This window comes from Taudactylus pleione, unplaced genomic scaffold (assembly GCF_031769625.1).
Source record: "Taudactylus pleione unplaced genomic scaffold, aTauple2 ptg000025l, whole genome shotgun sequence".
Classification (NCBI taxonomy): domain Eukaryota; kingdom Metazoa; phylum Chordata; class Amphibia; order Anura; family Myobatrachidae; genus Taudactylus; species Taudactylus pleione.
Window position 1 is genome coordinate 11,618,933 of NW_028284427.1, and position 25,338 is coordinate 11,644,270.

General features: G+C 43.4%; 1 protein-coding gene across 1 annotated transcript in view; it reads left to right on the top strand.

The window, feature by feature from the left end:
- JADE2 (jade family PHD finger 2) overlaps positions 1-25,338 on the top strand; it is a 490,240-nt gene that overhangs the window by 455,942 nt on the left and 8,960 nt on the right. The window contains exon 11 of the mRNA XM_088451347.1: positions 11,541-11,636. Coding sequence (XP_088307473.1) covers positions 11,541-11,636 — 96 coding nt within the window. The remainder of the gene's footprint in view (positions 1-11,540; positions 11,637-25,338) is intronic.

Here is a 25,338-nt window from a genome sequence, read left to right on the forward strand (position 1 = left end):
AGTCGGAGCTGTGCTCTCTCTCACAACTCGCTCCTGATTGTCTTCTTCACCCCTGTGGATTTTTCTCCAGAAAATTCACTCCGGCTGAGTGCAACTACTATATTGGAGATCAAGAACTTCTCTCTATTAAGTTAGCCTTAGAGGAGTGGCGTTATCTTTTGGAAGGAGCTGTGCATCCCATTTCCATTCTCACAGACCACAAAAACCTCATATCTTAAGACAGCCCATTGTCTGAATCTGAGGCAAGCCAGATGGGCTCTTTTCTCACGATTCAACTTCAAATTGTCTTTTCGTCCGGGGGTCCAGAACCGAAAAGCTGAGGCCCTCTCTCGCTTCATGGAGCAAGAAAATGAGACTACATCCGCTGATAAGCATCTCATCCGTGATCCAGTGGCTTTCTCTGCAGTTGGAGTAGAATCCTCACCACCTGTTGAGAAAACTCTTGTTAAGCCCGCATTACAAAAGAAACTGCTACATTGGGCTCATGCTTCCCGCTTCTCAGCTAATGCAGGCATACAAAAGACCTTCAAGTTCATATCCAGGTCTTACTGGTTGCCCTCTTTCAGAAAAGACATCCAAAACTTCATTGCCTCTTGTAACAAGTTTGCTCAAACATAAAGTGCCTTGACAGTCTCCAGCTGGGCAGTTACTTCCCCTCTCTGTTCCACATCAACTGTGATCACATCTGTCGATGGACTTAATTACCGAACTCCCAGTTTTAAAAAAAATCAACACCATCTGGGTGGTAGTTGACCGTTTCACCAAGATGGCTCACTTCATACCCCTCACCGGTCTTCCATCTGCTTCCAAGTTGGCTCAGTTATTCATACAAGAAATCTTCAGATTTCACGGACTACCTCTGGAAATCATCTCTGACTGGGGAGTGCAGTTTGTTGCCAAGTTTTGGTGTTCCTTGTGGACTTCACTTCAAGTCCAGCTCAATATCTCCACTGCCTTACCACCTCCAGTCTAATGGCCAGTTGGAAAGAGTCAACCAAGATCTGGAGTCTTTTCTTCATTTATACATATCCTCCGCTCAGGACAACTGGGCTGAAGTGCTTCCTTGGCCAAAATTTTGTCACAACAATCGGAACCATTCTTCTTCTGGTTCCACACCCTTTTGTGCCACTTATGGCCCCCAACCTCAAGTTCCTGAATTTCAGCTTCTTTCTGCCTCACAGGTTCCAGCTGCTGACCACACTTTGCAGCACTTTTCCAAAATTTGGAAAGAGATCCGCTTCTCCCTTGTGAAGGCTTCTGAGCGCGGTACAAGATGTTTGCTGACACGAAGAGGAGAGCAGTCCCCATCTCAAGCAAGGAGATAGAGTTTGCGCCTCTACACAAAACCTGTGGTTAAGAGTTTCAGCCATGAAATTTGTGCCCCGCTACATTGGTCCATTTGCCATTGAGCGTGTTATCAACCCTGTTTCTTTCAAACTCAAGCTACCGCCATTCCTGAGGATACCAAATTCCTTCCATTTTTCTTTATTGAAACCACTCATACTCAACCAGTTTCATTCAGCACTTCCAAAGGCACCCAAAGTCCAGACTCATTGTGGAGACGAATATGAAGTAGCAAAGATTCTGGACTCTAGAATCTGTTATGGTAGTCTTCAATACCTGATCAACTGGAAGGGCTATGGCCCAGAAGAATGTTCTTGGACTTTTGCCTCTGATGTCCATGTTCCTCCGTTGATACGAGTGTTCCATGCCAAGTTTCCACGTAAGCCTCAGAGGTGTCCTGGGGCCACTCGTGAAGGGGGGGGTGCCATCATGCTCTGGCCCTTAAAAACCACTTTCTTACTTCTCTGTTGTCACTCTAGGATAGCACAGAAGTCTGCTCATGTTGCACATCGATCCCAGCTGCTTGTGCTGCTCCTGCCCTGTCCGCTCAGTGTCCTGTCACTGAGCATGGAGATGGCTCTCCTCAGCTGCTTGCTCGAAACATCTCTTCCTAGCATGATGGTACACAGGCTGTATGCCAGAGTTCCCTCATAAAAAACAGTATGGGCGCAGCCATGTTGGACTCTGTCATCTGACGCGCTTCCTCCACTCAGACCGCTGTTCCTAGACCAGCTGCTCGCAGCATCCAATCCCTGGGGATCCTCCCCTATAAATAAAATTTCCTGACTGGCCTCTGTTGCCAGTACAATGTCGCTTCTTGCGGAAGTTATAGCTCTGTGCTGAGCTCCCAGGTACTCTGTATCTGAACAGTCCCAGGGGCTGATTCACTATGGATCGCTATTCTGCTTATACGCACACAACACAGTTGCTAATATCAGTGGTGACATGTAAATGTTTGCATTCGCATTGAGATCGCAGTCTGACATTAGAAAGTCCACTTCCCCTTACTCACATCCATATACTTGGCCAACACAGAGAAACAATCGGTAACATTGAGTAACACGCTATGAGACCTCAGATGGCACCTGGTATCGCAGTGGCTATTTTATGCACGCCCATGCAACGGCATTGAAACGCACTGGCACGCCTGCGTTCACCCGACCACCCTCCCGTCTCCACCCACAAACTGCACTTCCTGTCAATCACTCTGCCATGGGTCTGGCTCGCGCACTGCGATGCATGCGCAGTGCGAATTAATCGACTGATTGCGTATGCATAAGCAACTGTGTTCCTTGCTGAATCAGGCACCCAGTTCGTTATATCCAGTTCTTGTAGCTGGTAAACGAGTCTCCGAAACCATCTTTCACACCAGTCTGGTATTACCAGAGAGCATTTTTCTTCTAGCCGCCATTGTTTCCAGACGATACCTCCAACCACCGGTATCATCCGATACCTCCACATTGGACTCATATCAGTTAAGTTCTTCAATTCTTCATCGGTCCCAACCGATCAAGTTCATCAACATCAGATTCAAATCCATCAAGTTCTTCAATTCATCAACATCGATCTCAAACCGATCCAGCTCTCAATCCAGCATCATCGGTCCCAATCCGATTCTGCCCATTTCTTCAGTATTTTATGTCAAGTCCCATTCCAACCTCCTGTTCAATAAAGACTTTATATTCCTGTTCTCGCCTCCGGGCCCATCATCCACTGCCGTATCTCTACCTCCTCACATCTATGCATGAGGAAGTCCTGGCTCAAACCACCTAAGTTCATTCATGCCTCTCAAATCTCCTCTTCAGCCTCCCATGCCCGTTCCAACCCAAAACCAACACTCAGGCTTGATACGCATAACAAGATTTACAAGGTTATATAAGCAAACATCAGTTTATTATCAAAGAACATAACAGAGGTAGAAATATAGTCTATTGGTGCATCAATATTCAGCTTATATCTGGTCAAATATGTCCTTCATATATTGATTCATATGAGGTTTCCTTCAAATTGATAATGGATGGTTACACTTGCAGACATCTAAGCACAGGTGCATGTCTTTTCATTGCCTTAGACCAGGAGTGGGGAACCTTTTTTCTGCCAAGGGCCATTTTGATTTTTAGAAAATCATTCGGGGGCCATACAAAATTATTAACTTACAATTTGCCTCCTATAGTTGGTTAAAAACGTTATTAACTCACCCTTAATGCGATGGCTGTAAGTAACTGCTTCTCTTTGGTATGTTGCCAGGCAGAGTCTGGAGGGGCAGTCCCTATGGATGTGTGATAGGTAGATTGATAAGGCAGCCCAGGGGTCCTCTCAGTTCTAACCAGCCTGATGACAGCACTGACTGTACACACCCCCTGCTGTGCCACCACTGCCTGCTTGCCGCGCTGTTAGGGTGAGACCCTGCACGCCCCTGTACTAACCAGCTCAATGGCAGCCTTATGACAGCCGTGATTCCCCCCCCCCTTGTGCGCTGCCTGCCTGTCGCCGCTGATGGGGAGAGAGCCCTGCATGCCACTCAATGACAGCCCTGACACCCTGATCCCCCCCCTGTGCTACCTGCCGCCGCTGATGGGGAGAGAGCCCCTGCACTAATACGCCCGATGACAGCCCTGTCACCCTCCACCGCTGCGCTACCTCCCGCCGCTGATAGCCGATGACAGCCCTGACACACACACCCTCCCCCCGCTGTGCTACCTGCCGCCGCTGATAGCGCAGCGGGGGGATGGGGTGTGTCAGGGCTGTCATTGGCTACCAGCCGCCGATGACAATCCTGACATCCCCTATCCCCCGCTGCGTTACCTGCCGCCAATGACAATCCTGACATCCCCGCTCTCCCGCTGTGCTACCTGCCACCGCTGACAGCCGCTACACTACGCTGATTCTGCTGCTGCTGACAGCCGGCCGGGCCGGATGATTTCACCTTGCGGGCCATATACGGCCCGCGGGCCGGCGGTTCCCCACCCCTGCCTTAGACAAATCCCCCATTCCTACTTCTGACAAATTCTCTTCCTCCAAACCATAGGAACACACTCCTATACTATGCTTTCTGCTGACCACACTATTCTGTGTCTATCTCACTCTGACCTTTCTTGACATGTGGTTTGCTCATACCATATAAGGTACTTCTACTACCAACTGTTTCTTATGAGCTCACTGAACCTAGGTCTCTTAATATCCTGTTTGACCTAACATCTGCCCATTCTCTAAACGTGAACAAATACTGCATGGTGCTGTTTGAGAAATGTAGAAATTAAATTATTAACCCTATGGTTACACCAATTGAAGGTTGCCTTCTTTGTTTAATTTAGCACTGCCTATGCAAGCACCAAGAGCTACAGTTCTTGGCCTCTGGATGCATAATACCATTCTACAGAGGCCGGTGCGTCCTAGTCGCATCATTTCCGGTAAAAAAAAAGGATGCCTGGCGCTAGCAGAGTCACACGGGACCTGGCAGGCAGAGAGTGGCTTTTTGGCACGACTGCAGCAAAGAAGTGTAAGGACACATCAGTATGTTGTAGAGGGAATTAACTGCCTGTATGCTTTGGGAACATGGGAGTACATCTGGACGCCTTGAGGAAACCGATATGAAAATGGTGAGAACATGCAAACTACATCCTTCTTAGGGCCATAACCAATTACAGCGGCTAATTAGCTCGCTCGGGGCTATCCAATTAGCTCCGAAGTCGGCCTGACAACGGCACTTCCCAGGAGTTTTTTTTCCGGACCTGATGTGTCCCGAAAAATAATCCACGATAAGTGCCGTTTTTTTCGCCCACAAAAGGGCGAGAACACATAGGTCCGCAAGCTTATCGCGGCTCCTATGTGTTAACGGGCGAACTATCATATTATTTCGCCCGAATGAATAGGATAGGGAGAAAAAAAATATTGCCGATAATCGGCGAAAAATCCCCGTTTTTTGGCTGATCGCGGGGAACAATTAGTGCCTGAACAGTGTTTGGGGCTAATTAGATATGGCCTTTCGTTTCTTACTGTGAATCAGATATATATAGTGCCTCCTATAAAGTTTTTTGAAATGCATTATTCCATGTTCTTCTCCTTCTGTATTTACATTTGATCAACTAATTTATGGCGATAATTCTAACATTATTGACTTGTAAAATGAATTGGCTCGCTTCTCTCCACTCACAGCTTCTCCTTTCATTCAAATGTGTAGATTCACATTTGAATGTATCATAATAACAATGAATGCATACCGAAATCTTACTAAACTGCCCAAATGCAGCACACTGTAAAGATGACATTGTTGTCCCAGGAAGTCTGAAGCACCATTTAGTTAAACTAACATTAACTTAAATCGGGTTTCTGGTTTCAACGGCAGTGAGCAGACAGATTCATAGAATATTGAATCAGGGCCAATGACTTGCCCAGAAACACAAACTGAAGCCAAGATAAGTCGACCACTTGGCTCCAGTGTGTGCATAGCGCATGTTCTTTCTGTTATCTTCCACATTTTGCCAGCAGTTATTAGTACTCAAATTGAGTATATCAAGGGAAACATTGGATATATCAGCTTTTCACACTGGGACCATAAACCATATACTTGGATAGGATTTGGGCCTGACTTAATGATTTTTCCCATTTGTAGACTTGCAGCTAGACGGCTGATATGCAGCCAGCACTTGTCTAAACTGGCATTATATATGCTCCTTTCTTTTCACATAAGCACCTAAATGTTTTTTTGGAATTAATATACCAAGTTTGTGCAACGCTGCACAAATTACACCAGGATGCCATGGCACACTGCAGTCTTTGTCACTGTTCTTCGTCCTCCGCAGTATAAATACATACTATAAATATATACTGCAGTATTAATTTATACTGCTTTCTGGACATCCTGATTCTGGATGGGATGTCCAGGTGATTGGGATGTCCAGGTGCTCCTCAGCTTGCCAAGCGCCAGATCCTCTATTGCCTCTCATTGCTGGCTTGACCCCGCCGACAATTTGACTCTGCACCTCTGAGTTAGGGATGGACACAGGGGCAGAACTATGGGAGACAATGGAGGCACTTGCCGCCGGGCTCCAGCACTGAAGGGGCACCTCCTCCATTGCCCACAATATATTCACCCCACTTAGGGCTGTAACTATATACCCCAAGTATACCATCACGGCCACCCATTACATGGCACCTCTTCCTGGCACCTGAGAAGCCACTATATACTAGTGGAGAGCTCCGTGTCAGCTGCCGCCTCCATCTATCTATAGCCTGTCCCTACTCATTGGTGTTGCTGGTCCTCAGCAACTTCTATTGTCAGTGTGACACGTCCAGAGCCCCCCCTCACCCACAACTCTGTCTCACTCCTCCATGGCATGCCTATATTCTGTGTGCAACTGCGGTTGTATCTGCTTGCAAAATGCTTCATTACAGTGTCATCGGCTGTGACGAGGGGAGCACCAAATTGTAACTTGCCTCCGGGCGTCTGGGATGAACTTACGCCACTGGATGGACATCGGAAGCCGATGGTTAGAAACCATTGATGTTTTCGATTCAATGGAAGCACGTTTTCCATCGAATGCTGAGAATTTGATGGTTGCCAGCCATCGGATGCAGCTTTCCGATGCCCATCCGATGGCTGGCTGTGGCGTTGGAGCACACAGCGGGTGAGCAGCAGGAGAATAGATGCCGTGCGCATTGCACATACTATTCTGCAGAGTTTTTTTGGGGGGAAGGGATATGGCTACGCCCCCAAGTACTTGGGCCCTGTTGGTCTCTCAGCGGCCCTGTCCACATTCTTTTGCCAATGCATTCTATATCAGAGAATTAAATCAAAGGTAAAAATCTGGACACAGCTAGCAGATAAAGCATAGGGAAGATTGAGCTAAGCGCTAGTTGCCTCGTTTTACTGCGGTTTAAGTGTTGACAGCAATTTGATTAGATAGTCCTGTGATGACCATTGCGCCTGTAATAAGGCTTACCATCTCTGATATTTGCTCACGCCCCTCTTACTTTGCACTTAAATTGTTTTCATGTAATGAAGTTGTGCAAGCAAAACTGTGTAATTGAAGCTATATTTACAGTATGTGTCTAATAAAAAAATGAGATACAGCTGGTAAATAACTAAAATAAATGCTCTTTTGTACTGTTCCAAAATGAGATATCTGGTGATATCAGTTGTTATGATTTTATCGCCACTAGTGTAGGAGCATAGGCCTTCAGATCATTCTAAATTATTCACAACCTCTCTAAGTTACTGTAGTTAACATTGTTCAGATGCTAATTGATCCCCGCGATCGGCGAAATACGGGGTTATTTTGACGATTATCCCCGTTTTTCCCCAATGTTTTGTTTTTACCCTATTTCGAACGAAAGCTCGCAGACCTATGTGTTTTCACCTTTTTTTGGGTGAAAAATGGGCACTTATTCTTTTTCAAGATACATCAGGTCCCGAGAAACAACCACGATAAGTGCCAACATCGGGCGGCACTTCGGGGCTAATAGGATAGCCCCGCCGCGATCAATTAGCAGCGCTACTTTAGTGCTGCTAATTGGATACCGGCCTAAACATGCGTTCAAGTGTAACTTCTCGCAGGTTATTAATCAAGCTTTTACAGAAGTACAAGATTTCATCTTCCTCAGCTTCTGCAGCTGTTTTTTCTGATACTTTTCACCTGTTCCTGTTTAGCTAGAGTTGGAAGCTCATAATCTTGTATGAAGAGTGTAGATCCTGATTTTCCTCTGCCAGGTGTCTTCCCATCTCTAGGCAGATAGATCCTGAGGCTTTACAGAAAGGTAACTGATAATTTAGGACTTTAGCTGTGTATGCTGCTGTTTTGTGTCCTCGGTAAGGACCACTCCTACATTGCTGGCACACCGTCAATCAATCTCTTCATTGTTCCCCAAGGTTCTGAATGTGAAAAAAATACTTATAAAATAGATTTTTCTTAAATTGCTAACAGAATGAGGGCCTGATTCAGAGCCGGACGTTCTGACAAGAGCTCTCGCTCTGAATCAGGGCCCTCCTACCTAAAATTGGAGCGCCCACAGCTTATGCGAGCGGCCAAAAAGATGGTCCATCGCGACCATCGGGCTTGCGACGAGACCCTGCGGTAGGGTCTCGCTGCCGTAAGCCCAGGAGTGCTTTTGGCTCTATCAGAGCCAAAAGCACTCCCACTGACATCACTAGTGATGTCAGTGGGGCCGGACCCAGACGGTAGGCATTCCCATGGGAACGCCTCTGTCTGGGCAGCAACTCCCCCGGCACGCCCACCAAAGGGGGCGTGCTGTCACTCACCATCGACAGCACGCCCCCTTTGGTGCGAGACCCATTGCGACGGCTGGCCGTCGCTATGCGGGTCACGCGCATGCGCACGACGGAGCTTCCTCCGTCGTGCCCATGCGCACTATGGCACCATCGACCCGCTTGCGAGCGCTCAGCGCTCGCGAATGGGTCTGAATCAGGCCCTGAGTCCATACTTTGCCTCATTTCCATGCAGCATTTGTGTCTTCATTTTCTTGCCCAGAGGGCCACTACATTAAGGCTGGATATTTTAAGCGATCCCTCAAAAAACTTCTACTAGGTCTTCATAATGACATTTGAAAATCATAAATAATAATTATAATAATAATAGTAAATAGAGTAACAAAGAGATTATATAATACCCCAATTTTTAGAGCAAAGAAATAATTGGGATGTTAGTAAATAAGCCTTAAATACAGAATATGCAATTTAACCGATGCAAAGTTTTGTCTTTTTAATCTGCTGTTTTAATTCTATAAATCAAGATGTGAGATACACTTAGTGGCCACATTATTTACACCAAGTACTGGGTAGGAATTCCACTTTGCAGCCAGGAAAGCCATAAAGATTCTGGTTCTTGCTGACATAACAGCATCACTCAGTTACTGCAGATTTGTCAGCTTCACATTCATGCTGCTAATCTCCTTTTCCACCACATCTTAAAGGAGCTCTATTGCATTAAGGACCTCATTCAGAGCCGCTCGCAAAAAGCGAGCGCTCGCTCTGAATGAGGGCGGACGCTTTCTTTTTTTTTAGCCGGCCTCCTGGCCGCTTGCTAAGCTGTGGGTGACGGTTGCGATGGTCTCGGGCTTGCGACGAGACCCTTGTGGTAGGGTCTTGTCCACCGCAAGCCCCAGTGAGCTTCCTGCTCTAATAGAACAGGAAGCTCCCTACTGACATCACGGGTGATGTCAGTAGGGCCGCCCCCACAAACGGCAGGCATTCCTTCGGAAACGCCTCCGTTTATCCAGCCACCCCCCCTCCCCGCCTACAAAACGGGGCGAGCTGTCGATCAACATCGACAGCCGCCCCGTTCGCAGCGAGCCCTGGAGCGAATTAATTTCACACTTGCTCCTGGGCTTGCGCAGCACGTACGCAGTGCTCCACCATCGACCCGCTTGCGAGCGAGTCTAAATGACTGCCTAAGACCTGGGGGTATATTTACTATAAAGCGATTTTTGGTTGATGTTTGATTGATTTTTGGACAATTTTGTTAAACACAAAATCGACTAAAAATCGACCCAAATTGACTTTCAGTAAATATACCCCTAAATCAAACATTTACTGACAGATGATTTTTGACTTTGTTTAAAAAAGCTATATCAAAAATCATGATAGTAAATGTATGATGTAGACCCTGAAATACAAAATCGACCAAACATCATCCAAAATTGTCCATTAGTAAATATACCTGCTGGTGACTAAGGAGATTATTAAAATACTGTGAACTCATTGACATGTTTGTGGAACCAGTCTGAGGTGACATATGCTTTGGAACATGGCGTGTTATGCTGCTGGAAGTATCCATTAGAAGATGGTTAGACTGTGGTCATAGAGGGATGCGCGTGGTCAGCAACAATACTCATATGGTCTGTAGCATTTAAATGATGCTCCGTTGGTATTAAGAAGCTTATGCCAAGAAAACACCACCACCAACAGATACGTTGTCACAAGCAGAAAAGATCATTGGATTCATGTTGTTGACATTCTAATCTTACTCTACAATCTTCATGTCACAGCACAAAACAAGATCTGTCTGACCAGGTAATGTTTTCCCAACTTCAACTGTACAGTTTTGGTGACCCTTTGGCAATTGTAGCCTCATTTTCCTGTTCTTAGCTTGCATGAACGGATGTGGTTTGGTCTTGTACTGCTCTGACCCATCCATTTCAAGGTTTGAGAGATGCTTTTCTGCATGCAATGAGTTAAAATCAGGCTAACCAGCTAGTTAATAGCCAGACAGCCAGTCAGGAGCTTACGTGTAACTACGCCTTTTCACATATTGATCATTTGCACCAAGGATGGGGCTGGCAGGTGCACACTGATAATGATGACATTACCATTATTTAACCAAGCATATGATAGGGGCAGACTGGTCACAGAGCTGTGTACAGGTGAATATCCGCTCTTAGGGCCTGTTTCAGTGTTGGGAGTAAGAAATAGCAAGTAACTGTTTGCCTGGACAAACCATGTTGCAATGCAAGGGGTAGAAATACATACATTTTTTCTGCATGCAGGGTAAATACTGGCTGCTTCTGCATGTAGCTCACTTGTCAGTTTGGACACACCCCTCCCAAATCTAAATCTTTCTTTTAGATCAAACCCCCCCCTCCCCCCTGCAGTGCAGCATGGCTTTACCAAGATGCACAGTTGCCTGCTCTATCTTTCTCTATTCACAACTCTGAATCAGGCCCTTAGTTTTGTGCATGCATTGCAGCCAACTTGTGTTCAACTCTGCAGCCACTCAGTATCAAAGCTCATATCATTGACTTTGAGGATGCATGTTTAACTCTTACATTATCATTGAAGTATACGAGGTGTTTTACAATGCTTGTAGCTTTGTGTGTACAGTATATAGACTATCTGTTTATCCAAATCTTAAGTGTTCATCTTTTCCCGTTTGAATTTTGGAAGTTGTATTTATGTCTCTTGCTCTCATCTCTCGTGGTTGTCGTCTTCATCTTATTTGCTATTATATTTTCAACTTCAAAGCTACTGTACATGTCTCTGTCTTTCCTGCATTGCTATGTTCATTCCACCTAATACATCTTGTAGGGGTCAGTATATTTTGTCGACATAGTCATAATGTCAACATGCAGCATGTCGAAATTAACCACGTCAACAGATGACATGTATATATATATATTATCATTTATTTTACTAAACAAACAAACAAACAAACTTTGTTTTTATTTTGTTTTTTTTTTAACAGAAAAATCCAGAAAGAAAACAAAAGGGAAAAAAATGAACAGCCCAGAAAGAAAAGAAAGATTGCGAAGAGGAAAAGGTTCAGTTTTGGGACAACTGGGTAAGCTGGTACTACTGTATATTTATTTATTTGGGTGTGTTATATCCCACATGTAATGTAACCACAGTACAGATTGTCTGTTTAAATTGTGATAACAGTTTAGTGTTACAGAACAATCTTTCCATCGGCCAACGCTTTATTGCTCCTTTCCTTTCTTGAACATAAACAAATTAGCCATACAATTTGTTAAAGTTTCTATATTAAAAGTCACTAAATCTTATGTACATGTCCCCTTATACTCACCATAGCATTCACAAATATATGTGCAGAATACAAGGTGTGACTATTAAATAACGAGACTGATGCTATAATTTATGTTTAATTATATTAAGTACATTTTAACTCCATTCCCCTTTTACAGTATGTATTCCTCTTCTGCATCCACACACCGCTGCATTCTTATTTTCCATTGATCGAAGCTGTGCTGTAGTCGTTTTCCATAACTGATGCAAAACAGGTTCCCTTGAGTACAGATTTGACTTTAGGGAAAAGAAAGACGTCACACGGTGCTAGGTCTGGCGAGTATGGGGGGGTGTTCTAGCACTGCAATCTGTTTCTATACCAAAAACTGCTTCACAGAGAGAGCTGTGTGGGCTGGTGCCTTGTCCTGATGGAGGATGAAACCATGTTTCCACACCTCTGGCCTCTTTCTTCTGATTCTTTACAGCAAAGTTGCTAGAACATTTTTGTAGTAATGTTGAGTCACTGTTGAGCTTTCTGGTACTCAGTCTTCCAAAATAACACCCTTGATATAAAAGAAAACAATTACCATGGCTTTGAATTAGGATTTGCTTTAACGTGCTTTCTTTATTCTTGATGATGATGGTGTTTTCCAATGCATGGGCTGGCGTTTTGTCTCAGGATCCTACTGGAAGATAAATATTTAATCACAGATAATAACTTTTTCTAAAAAATGCAAATCAGCATGGGTCCGGCGGTAAATCATAGCGATTCCGGCAGTTTTGTTACTTGGGGTCTATTTACTAAGCCTTAGATGGAGATAAAGTGAGTGGAGATAAAGGGGTCGATTCAGACCTGGACGCTAAGCTGCGCTCTCTCGCTACCAAAAGGGGCCGGGAATGCAAATTCTGCGATCGCACTGTCTGGTGCAAGGACGCCCTCTATGTCTTAGAGAGTAACGGCACAGTGAGTGCACGCCGGTATAAAGACGCCCACTTTTCTTTTTAGCACACGTCATCTCCAGGAAGTGTATGATTAATCAGACCCATCGAGAGCCATCGGAGCAGCACGCAGCGCTTGAGGTAGACCCTACCCCACCACGATCACTGCAGGCTGAAATACAACCAAGTAACATACAATGACGCTGCCATGCTAATTATGCACACCCATAAAACTCCGTTTTCACGCCCAGACACGCCTGCGTTCGCAGCACCACCCCCCTGTTCACAAGCACCTTCGCAGTTACGACCCACAAACGGCATTATCTGACACTCAAAGTAGCGGTCAGTCTTTGTGCTACAAGCGCACGATTCCAGAACGCAGTGACTGGTTCGCGCACTGTGATGCATGCGCAGACGGGCGTCAATCGCCCATAGCGTGTGTTCGCGGCTTAGCTTCCAGGTCTGAATCTGGCCCAACCAATCAGCTCCTAACTGCCATTTCACAGGCTGTGTTTGAAAAATAACAGTTAGGAGCTGATTGGTTGGGATTTTCTCCGTTTACTTTATCTCCATCTAAGGCTTAGTAAATAGACTCCTTACTCTTTGTTAATGTTTGAAGATGCTATTTTTTTCCTGTAGATAACGGTTTTATGCTCTAGATGGGAGACAACTACGTAAAGTAGTAGATGTAACAACATTTTGTAGAAGACTAACGGTTTGGTTTATTCAGGATAAGTATTTCTAGTGAATGTTTGATTGACAGGTGCTGGTTGTAGGATTCAGCCTATAGGATCACTTAGGGGTTGGATGATAGTTTAGATAAGTTGCCTGAGTTGAGTCAGTTACTTCCTCTTTCCTGGGGATGCACTCTGAGTGCATTTATGATGCAACAATTGATTATCAAGTGGTGAGTGTACAAATACAGTAAATACATTACTCACTGCCGAGGCTTCCATTGCATGTATGGCAGCCATCTTAGGCCGGGTACACATCACAACGATGTGTTTCCCGGCTGACGAGGCGACCAATGGAACAACATTGTGCAACCATGCGATATACATTACCGTTCAAAAGTTTGGGGTCACTTAGAAATGTCCTTATTTTTGAAAGAAAAGCACTGTTTTTTTTCAATGAAGATAACATTAAATTAATTAGAAATACACTCTATCCATTGTTAATGTGGTAAATGACTATACTAGCTGCAAATGTCTGGTTTTTAAAGGAATATCTACATAGGTGTATAGAGGCCCATTTCCAGCAACCATCACTCCAGTGTTCTAATGGTATGTTGTGTTTGCTAAGCGCGTTAGAAGACTAATGGATGATTAGAAAACCCTTGTGCAATTATTTTAGCACACCTGAAAATGGGTTTGCTTGTTAGAGAAGCTATAAAACTGGCCTTCCTTTGAGCTAGTTGAGCATCTGGAGCATCACGTTTGTGGGTTCGATTATACTCTCTAAATGGCCAGAAAAAGAGAACTTTCATGGGAAACTTAACAGTCTATTCTTGTTCTTAGAAATGAAGGCTATTCCATGTGAGAAATTGGCAAAAAACTGAACATTTCCTACAACGGTGTGTACTACTCCCTTCAGAGAACAGCACAAACAGGCTCTAACCAGAGTAGAAAGAGAAGTGGAAGGCCCCGGTGCACAACTGTGCAAGAAGACGAGTACATTAGAGTCTTTAGTTTGAGAAATAGACGCCTCACAAGTTCTCAACTGGCAGCTTCATTAAATGGTACTCGCAAAACGCCAGTGTCCACGTCTACATTGAAAAGGTGACTCCGGGATGCTGGCCCTCTAGGCAGATTGGCAAAGAAAAAGCCATATCTGAGACTAGCCAATAAAAAGAAAAAATTAATATGGGCAAAAGAACACAGACATTGGACAGAGGAAGAATAGAAAAAAGTGTTATGGACAGACGAATCGAAGTTTGAGGTGTTTGGATCACACAGAAGAACATTTGTGAGAAGCAGAACAAGTGAAAAGATGCTGGAAGAGTGCCTGACACCATCTGTCAAGCATGGTGGAGAGATTTGTACAAGATAAAAGGGAATAAGGAAGGCTATCACTCCATTTTGCAACACCATGCCATACCCTGTGGACAGCGCTTGATTGGAGCCAATTTCCTCCTCCAACAGGACAATGACCCAAAGCACACCTCCAAATTATGCAAGAACTATTTAGGGAAGAAGCAGGCAGCTGGTATTCTGTCTTTAATGGAATGGCCAGCGCAGTCACCAGATCTCAACCCCATTGAGCTGTTGTGGAAGCAGCTTGACCTTATGGTACGCAAGAAGTGCCCATCAAGCCAATCCAACTTGTGGGAGGTGCTTCCGGAAGCGTGGGGTGAAATTTCTTCAGATTACCTCAATAAATTAACAGCTAGAATGCCAAAAGTCTGCAATGCTGTAATTGCTGCAAAAGGAGCATTCTTTGACGAAAGCAAAGTTTGGCAATACCCGGTGCGTGGTGCGGTAAATTCGTTTTTTTGTTTTACAAAGGCCATGGATTACTGCGGAGACCAGCGCCAGGATACAGGTGAGTATGAAATCTTTTTTTCAGGGCCAGTCAACACGGATTCTACTGGACAAGGGACAGACACATCTGGTATAGGTAAGTATGTGTGAATGGGTAGGTGTGTGTAATAAAGTTATACTTTGCACGGTGTGTGTGTTTTGTTTATTTAACTATTTATTTTTACAGTGGGGGTACAGTTGTCGCCTGTCTGCTGGCACTTGTAGTTCCACTGTAGTTTATTTAAATATCCCCACTTAATTACCCCCGTACCCAACGCTCCAGGGGTGCGGGGAAGAGCCCCAGGCTTCAGACCAAGCCTGGGGTTAAGGGAGAGGGAGGACCCATTTTTTGGGGGGTCCCCAGCTCCCCTGAGATCCCCGGCTTGGCCTGACCGGCTTGCGCTGCTAATGCTTTGGACCCGGAGCCCCGGTGAAAGGGTCTCTGGGCTGTGGCATTACAGTTTGGCCGTTTTGGGTCTGGTGCTGGTTTTAAATATAGGGGGGACCTTACGCAATTTTTTCCCCCCTACATTTAAAATAGGACTGTCCCTGCAGCCTAGTGTTGGTTTCTAAATTACGGGGGAACCCTACACATTTTGTTCCCCGTAATCTTAGAAACCAGGGCAGGCTGGCAAGCATGGGGCTGGTTAAGCTTTGGGGGGGGGGGACCCTATCATTTTTTTTCTGATATTTACATTTATTTTCTATATTTACAGGCAGAAACATACATGGATCACAGTGATCTGTGTATGTTCTGCCAAACTCTCAGATCACAGGCTGGTGTATTTTACTAACGAGTTTTTACAGGAGAGTTTTCCCATCTCATGAGAGTTTAGAGACTCTCTGCTTGGTAAATTCCAGAATCCTATCTTCACCAGTGAAAAGGCTCTCGAGTTTTGCTGATGGTGAATTGAAGAGAGTTTGCTAACTCTCCAGTATTTTCCCGTAGCAAAGGAGGTCTCTCTCCCGAGTTTTACATTAGTAAATTTGAGAGTGGGAAAAAATGGCCAAACTCTCCAGAGTTTGCAAACTCTCCCAAACTCTCAGCTTAATAAATTTACCCCTAGGTGCTTGAAGACACATCTTTAATCTATAAGATAATGAAACCTCTGAGGTTATGAACACAGGCTATGTGGTTGGTGTATTCCAGTAATTTGCATTTAATTAATAGGAAATTATTTTAGATTATACAGGTTGAGTCTCCCATACCCAAAATGCTTGGGACCAGGGGTATTTTGGATATCGGAATATTCTGTATTTTGAAATATTTGCATTCTATATCGAAATATCTTAAGAATAGGGCCCAAATATAAACACAGAATGCATTTATGTGTTATATACACCTTATACACACAGCCTGAAGGTAATTTTATACAGTATTTTCAATAATTTGTGGCTCAAACAAAGTTTGTGTACATACATGAAATTCACTTATATTTCATATACACCTTATACATACAGCGTATAGGTCATTTTATACTTTATATGTAATAATTTTGTGCATTAAACGAAGTTTGTGTACATTGAACCATCAAAAAGCAAAGGTTTCACTATCCCAGTCATGCTAGAAATATTCTGTATTTCGGAATATTGGATATGGGCGACTCAACCTGTAGTAGTATTTAAATTCCCTCTCCTGAATTTTGCTTCCATTAGGGTTTGCTACATAACATCACGTTCCATCATTTAATAAGCTTTCTCTCACTAACATTGTGATAAAAGGCCCTGATTCACCAAGGATCGCAACTGCTAAAGCGAACGCAGATGGCTGATTGTTGCGCATGCATCGCAGTGCACGTACACAAAGGCACCACTGCGATCACAGTGACTACGCAGACCAATTGCAGAGTGATTTACAGGAAGCACTGTTTGGGGGTGGTGACGGGGGCTGGTCGAAGCAGGCGTGCCATTGCGCTTGAATGCCGTTGCAGGGGCGTGCATAAATTATTCACTGCAATGGCATATGCAGCTTGAGCTCTCATTGCAATTTAGATGTAGGGTCAGACCTGCCTTAAATGTGTGAGTGGCTCCGATGTACTTCGATGTTACCGATGTTTTGACTGGATTGCAAGGTATTACGGATGTGCGAGAGGGGAAGTGGGCGTCTACATGTTGTCAGTGAAAGTGTTTCGCAATGCAATTCTTAGCATACTTTCGCAGCAGAACTGCGTGCGCGATTGCTACCGCAATCGCAATAGCGATCCTTGCTGAAGCAGGCCCAAAGTTTTAAGTCTAGTAGTAAATTACATTGTATTGTTGTTTATCAATATTACTAGTGCTGTGATGTATTACATGGACAACCATTTTTTCTTGTGGACATAAGGCAGTGCATTTTTGTGATGTGGAGATAATTTTTTATGTGGCTAGTTACAGCCCAACATACACGACTTGCCTCCTATTTTGGATTTCTATATGTATTCTGACTTACAGTACTTGATCATCAAGCCCCCAATTCTCTCAGGAACTAGAATGTGGATTGATTTGGTGGTCTGTATTATTAGGCTGTGTTCGCTTGGTGCATGGACATTTAATCTCAATGGCACTATTTTTGAATTGACCTAGTTGCCGGCCGTTTTGCATAAATGAATGTATCATATATTCTGTTTGTATCCTGGGGTTGGTACTAGGATTGTCATGGTGGGCCGAAGGGTGATGTATCAATGGCGGATTGGTGTGTGATCCCCTCTCCCAATCACTTGATAAAGTATATTATGGGAGGAATAGCTGGGGGGTTTTCCAGGATGTCCTTATTTATTGGCAAATATTCCATTTTGTTGTAATGTTGGAGTTCTTTATTGGTAGATGAAAGGACTTTGACCAGCAAGGAATATGTTTTCTCCCGAATTGGTACCTCCTTCAAGAGTAAAGGGGCATATCTATTACCCGGACCCACGCTGGGTCCTTGCCGTCCCCAACTATCTACTGAACATGCCTGTCAACCTGACTACGCACATCAGGTTCGGCATGTTCAGAGATAGGAGGTCGGGCTACTTCACTGAATGACTTTCAGTGAACGCCGTTCAGTGCTGGCACCGCACCTCGGCGACCTGAATGTCTGAACGCTAGACATTCAGTCTTTCAGGTCACCTAGTGGATAGCCCCCTTTACTTTTCGAATTGGACTGTGCTTTTTCTAGTTGTGTGGAGTTTGTATATTCTCCCTGTGCTTGCGTGGGTTTCTTCCGGGTACTCCGGTTTCCTCCCACACTCCAAAAATATATACTGGTAGGTTAATTGGCTCCCCACAAAAATTGGCCATAGTGTGTAGGTGTGTGCGCATGTGATAGGGAATATAGTTTGTAAGCTCCACTGGGGCAGGGACTGATGTGAATGGTAAGATATTATCTGTAAAGTGCTGAGGAATATGTGTGCACTATATAAATAACTGGTAATAAATAATAAACAAATACATCTTTGGGATTTGTTCCTTGTGTTGTTGCCACTTCCCCCCCTTCGTTTGTGATGTGTTTGTTATTTGTTGTTATCTTTCTGCCTGTTTTGTACTTGTTATGCTTATCTTCACTTCAGGGCTGACTTTGTTTACAGAGCTTACCCTGTACATACAGGGGCCACAGTTTGTTCTGTATATATATATACTGGATGGGCATTATCTTTTAGCTAGAAGGGCCTTCACTTAAATGAGCAGCCGCCGTGTTGGGTGACTTGGAGTTCATGGTTTTACCCTGTGATGGCCTGTTAGATTTAATTTCAATGGATAGATGCTGTAGGGGATTTATGGGTAGATTATAGTTCATTTAATGGATAATGAACAAGGTTGGGGATCAGATATAGCCTGCTTGGCGGAGATCTTGGCTCGCTGGGTTTCAGATGATCTGGTGTGAAAATGTTGCTGGTTATTGTCCTGGTTCAGATGAAGCTTATATGCTTTATTGAGTAATTTCTTACTTCAACATTGTTCATCCTTCCCTTCTTTGTTTCAAAGATGCCCATCATTATAGGCCACTCAGAGTGCATCTTGTATGTTTCTTGGGTAGGTTGTTTTCCTCTTTGGTAGTGGCGTTGTAGGGTCTTTTGAGTGTGGGCTGCAGATCCGGTAGAACCTGGCTATGGCCCATATGCAATCTGGAGCGAAAAGTCCGTTGCCGGACTTTTCACCGTCATCGCGGGTTTTGCCAGCGAAAAAGTATCGCCCGCATCCCCGGGTATCCCCGTATTCAGTTGCAAATGTGTGAAATTGGAAATCGGCGAAAAGTTCTGACAGTTTTGGGGAAATCAGCCTGACACTCCCCTAAAGATGCTTTGACATGGGGGTTCACTATGGGTACCCCCGATTAGCCCTGCTAAAGGTATTTGGGCTTTTTAAATGGTCTCAATAGGCACTATTTAGCGTCATTGAGCAAGTGGTGAAGAAGAGCATTTTGCTACTTTTTGGGGGAAATTAAGTAGTCCCATCAATTTTGGGGTACATGAAAATGGGTGCAAACCTAGTTCTAAATCACTAAAAAAAAGCTTTAAAGTGCACCAAAAAACTCACCTTCAGCAAGCATCTGTAATTAAAAAAAACCCTCCTCCGTACTTCCAGACCCCCCAAAGGCTATCTTGGTAGTTTTTGAAGTTGTACCTCCACTTTGAATTTTTTCGCCCATTTTTTCAAAGCGCTTTTTTGGGGTGTCCTTTGTGTATTTTTTTTCATTTTTTGATGCAGTTAGTGTCAGGGGGGGTGTCCAAAGGTAACAGGGTGGTTCCCGCAACATTGAAACCTAAAATCACAATTCTGCACTTTTTTCTGACGGGTATTCATAGGCGAAACTTTTTCACCTATTACATTGCATCGCATTATTGCACCGGCGAAAAGACGCTGAAATTGAATATGGGGATAAATGAAATTGGTGAAAATGACTTCATTGGCGAAAAAGTATCACTGAAACTGACTTTTCGCTCCAAATTGAATACGGCCCTATGTCGGGAAAGCATTGCTGCTCATTGGCACATTCACTTTTGCAGGGCTAGTTGTCTCTGCCCTTAAGGGGGCATCTTCCTTGAGGCTGGGCTCAGCAGTAGTAAGCCAGTTAAGGGGGGCTTTGCATCTCAGGTTGTGTCTGACACCCATTTGTTAATTTTATTTATGTCTAGAGTTGAGAGTTGCAGTGCTCTCTTGACCCCCCATTCATTTATATATTTAGTAAATAAAGCTGTGACATTATAATGCCAATCACCGTGCCTGTGCCTTTGGGTTTAAGATCTAAGGATATAATAGTTGTCTAGTTTGGCCATGATACATTCTAGAATCCATCAAATGATAGCTTATGTTGTGGTATTCACATTCACTCCTCTTTTAGAGCCTGATTCTGAGTCAGACGTAGTAGCGTTCTCGTTTGCGTTTTTTTCCTGTTGCACTTCTTATTCAAATACAAGCCCTTACTTGGTGTACAGCGACTGAGACACTCTTTTTGAGTGTCTTCAGGTGCTGCAATCATGCTTGGTGCATCTTCAGACCATCGGTCGCGCCATTGAAAGTTACACCAAGGGCAGTTTGTCCATCAGAGTATAGCATCCAATGTGAACGATCATGCGGCTGAGTTCCACTTCAGCGACACTCCCATCATACGCCCATAAGACGGACCATCTCCATACATCCACATAGCCATCTCCCAGTCCCTGCCCCAGAATGCCCATTACATTTTCAAGACATATGTGAGATCTTTATCGCTACTGAGAGTCTGTGCGCACGGACTCTGAATATATGCGCAGTGAGACTTCGATACATGCGCAGTAGAAAAATAATACTCAACTGCATCCAACGCAGAATCAGGCCCTTAATGTGATACCGGGTTATTTCTGACTTCTTAATAATAACCTGGTTATTTATGGGCTTTTGGGATCTATTATTAAATGAGGCGCCAATTGTCATACACATTATGCGCCTTTCCAGCTTGCATAGCTTTCATATTTTAGAGTGTTTACCTACACAATATAATAATTATCTGATGTAGATGCAGGATATCTGTTAGGTATCACCACCAAAAAGGTTGTACAGTATGATTGGCTTATTGATTTAATTTATGGAACCTTGACCCTCAAGAACAAGGTTTATGTACTTTCAGGTCCAGAATTCAGATCTCTTAAAAAATTTCTTGAAGCCAATTACAAGAGATTATTTATTAGACCAACCACATCGCCTTCGTTTGCAGAATTATTTTTTTGTGTACTAAAAAGATGAGGGTTGTACCTCTGCATTGATAATTAGATACTTGATACTTGTTAAGAATAAGTACCCCCTCTTCCTTTTATAACACAGGTCTTTGATAAAAATTTAACCGTCGCTAATAATAATGATAAAAAAATTACACCCCTGGACCTTTTTCTCCTGAAAATTTTCTTCATCTGAAATTATGACATCGGTAGTCGTGAAACATTCGCTATTTAATGTGCCTTTGAGAAAGATGTTTCTGGTTATGAGGAGCATTTCACATCATTCCTGTTTACAGCTACAATAGAAATCAGGAATATATTGAAACAGCCAAGAAACTAAGCTGTCAGGACAAGGATGTCAGGCAAAATGGTCTTTATTCTTCTCCCGAATCAACTACATACCAGGATCCAAGAACCTTAAAGATGAACCTTTCTCCCAAAGCGTTTTTCATGATGACACTGAACCTTGAGAGGATTCTTCCTAAGTCACAGATCATTAATGCCTTAACTCAAGAATTGTCTCTCCAAATTCAACAAAACCAAGACCAAACTCGTGTAGAGTAAAATCTTAAGCAGGCTGTTCTATCATAGATGCACAATTTCAAATTTCCATGCAATTCTGGAATCTTCAATACCATCACTGTACTTTCCAGGTCTATTTGGTCACTCTATCGTTCAAGAAATGCAAAAGATTGTTACTTCTGAGCTCTCTGCATGAAACAAAAATCCGAAAACACTCCCTTTTGGGCAGCTACAGTTACCCACAAAACCCTGGACCCATTTATTTATGGATTCTATTGTTAAATTACTTACTTCAAGGAATACACTGTGATTTGTGTAGTGGTAGATCACTCTAGCAAGATGAATCACTTTGTACCACTGTTGCAGTTAAGTTCTGCTAAAGATTTAACTTCCATTTTTATTCACCATGTTCCTGTCCACGTACTTTCTGATGGAGGAACTCAATTTATTTCAAAGCTCCGGGAAGCTTTTGTCAGAGCTTAGGTACTGAATTATCGTTTTCTTCTTTTTATCCGCAGTAATGGTGAGACGGTAATGGTCAGACGGAACGCACCAATCAGTCATTGGAACAATAACTAAAATGGTATGTGGCTGATCAATAATCCGATTGGTCCAGTTATTTGTCTTGGGCAGTGTTTGCTCATAACAATTATCTAAACTCATCGATGGATAATTCTGCATTTTTCTGTGTTTGTGACCCCATCCCAGATTCTTTTTCCTTACATTACCTCATTCCTTAAATATTCTAGAAGCAGAATCTACAGTTTTACTTTACGGATTAACTTTGCTACCAAACTCTTAAAGTCTTGTTATCTTCCAGATACATCATCACTCAACTATTGCCAGCAATGTTGGGTTCTAAATACTTAATCTTAGATTCTAAGTGTTTTCTAGAGAGCAAGAATCTTTAGTACATGGTGGATTAGAATGTGCATGGTCCTGAGAGAAATTTCAGAATGTGTGGAATGACCCAGACATTTTCACAGGGGTCTGAAGGGTATTTTTATGGTTCTGACTGAGCAGACATGCATCTGTTTCGGTAGAGCCTATGCTCCCACCGGTATCTGTATTTCTGTAGGCACACAGGTGGCTGCGGTGGGTGTTTCTGACTTGTTGTGTAGTCACATGACTTATAACTCTACTGATTGGCATTTGCCAATATGTAATAGGGTTTTTTTCAGGATCAAGTGATATATTGACCACGATTGAACTCTGCCAACCATGACCTTATGCTGTGCTCCTGACCTGACCATAATTCCTGCTGTCTGCCTGGGACTTGGTGCCTGTTTTGACTTTATTATCTTCTGATTTGTGCATGGATATCTTTCATGCTTTGCTCCCAACCTCTGCAGTGTCTGACCTTGTATCCTCCTCCTTGAGTTGTCGATGCTCTAACCCTGAATGCTAAATACATAAAAAGCCATAATAAATACTGTTGAACAGATTGCAAGGGAAAAGGGACTGCTACAGTATATGTGAAGAGTACAAGTACTGATTTTTGGTGTGCACATAAAGGGTTGTGAGTTGGATAATGTTACAACTTTAGAAACACATAGTAGTCTTCAGTGCGAAGATTGAAAGATACACAAAACCAATCCTATATACAAATGCGGAGGGGGATAGAATGCTGTACTGGGTGGTGAATGAAGAAATCACAGTAATGAAAATAATTTAATTTAGCCACAATAAAAATAAGTGACTGCTGAAAGAACATTTCTTCCAAAGGTGGCATGGGCTGCTGTATTATTATCCAAACATTAATGCTAACTGAAAGTGGACAGTGTAGTGTTACCGTTTTCGAATGACTGATTTTGCAAATAGCTTTACCTTCTTTGTCTGCTTTTGCTGGTAGAGTGGGTTTGGGTGCTAGTTTATCTCTAGCCCCAAAGGTGGGGAAATAGCTTGCATAGTCCATTGATAAAATTAGAAGTGGCTGCCATCATTTTTTTTTTGACCAGCAGAGAGGCAAATAATCTACATTTTTTTTAAAGGATCTGGTCCTATCAATGCATGTTTAATATATCTAACAAGATACAGGATGGCTTGTTCAGACAATGAAAAAAATCGGATGCTGGATACACAATCTTTTCATTTAAATTGAATATTGTAGAAGATATAAGGACGTATTTGTCAATATGCCCCTAAAGTCTCCTGAAGATGATGTATCTGTCTTGCCACGAGTGGTGGTGGATACAATATTAACATTAGTGGATAGTCTTTTAGAGCCTATACCTTCTTCCAACCAAAAACTGGCATTAGATTCAAATTGCGCCAGTGCTGTCTGTCCATGTCTGCCGCTGCCTGCCTGTGCCCCAGCTGTAATTAGCTGGCGGCTTGGTACCAAATCCACACCTGCTGGCTGCTGATGGCACACAGGGGGAGGCGAGAGGCTGCTGGAGGGACACGGGGTGATGAGTTGCTGGAGAGGACATGATGTGCAAGGGGCATTGCTGTGTGGCATAATGTGTAAAGGGTACTACTATTATGTGGAATAATGTATTATATGGGACACTACTACTATGTTGCATAATCTCTAAAGGGTATTACTGTGTGGTATAATGTGTAAGGGGCATTATTGTGTGGCTTAATGTATAAGGGGCACTACTACTGTGTGGCATAACATGAATGGGCTCTGTGTGGGGGCAAATATGTGTTTTTTTACCTCTGAGGGGGGGCTTTCTAAATCTTGCTATGTAGCCCCCAAAGTTCTAGTTACGCCCTTGCATGCAAACACAGAGGGATGACTAATATATATGGTCACTTTGAAAAGAACTATCTCTGGATTTAATATGAACTTGCATGAGTCATTTAGTTTGCTCAGACTGTGTGATACATCTGTAGCTTTCACACAGGTTTTTGGCAGACTATCACTTGAGTCAGCCCCGGAACCTGTGTAATGTAAGTGTCCTCATTTATAGGGATTGTGAGACAGTGTGCGGCTATGACGAAGTTCAAAGCTAGGCAAAAATCTGATCCTGGACAAACTACACCAACATGCCAAATTTGGTGGAGCTAGGTTCAAAACTCTGGCTGTGCACAAAGGACAAATAGACACGCTTTCTCGCTTATTATATAGATTTGTTTTTGGCATTTGTTAAATCATTAATTTTCAGAAGATTTACTTACAGTTAGTATTGTTTTCTGGACTACTAAGTAACCTGCTGAGTAATTAAGTTTGAATGTGTAGGAAGCAACTAAACAACAATAATTTGTGAACCAAAGTAATTAGACTTCTTCACTGCAATATCATTGTTTAGGTCAGATTAGAGGTCTAAAGGTCTACCCAGGTCTAGATTAGAGCAGTTTGTCTTAGTCGGGATGGGTACGGGATCCTGGCGGTCAGAATCCTGACATCGGCATCCAGACAGGGTTAGGGTCAGGGGCAGAA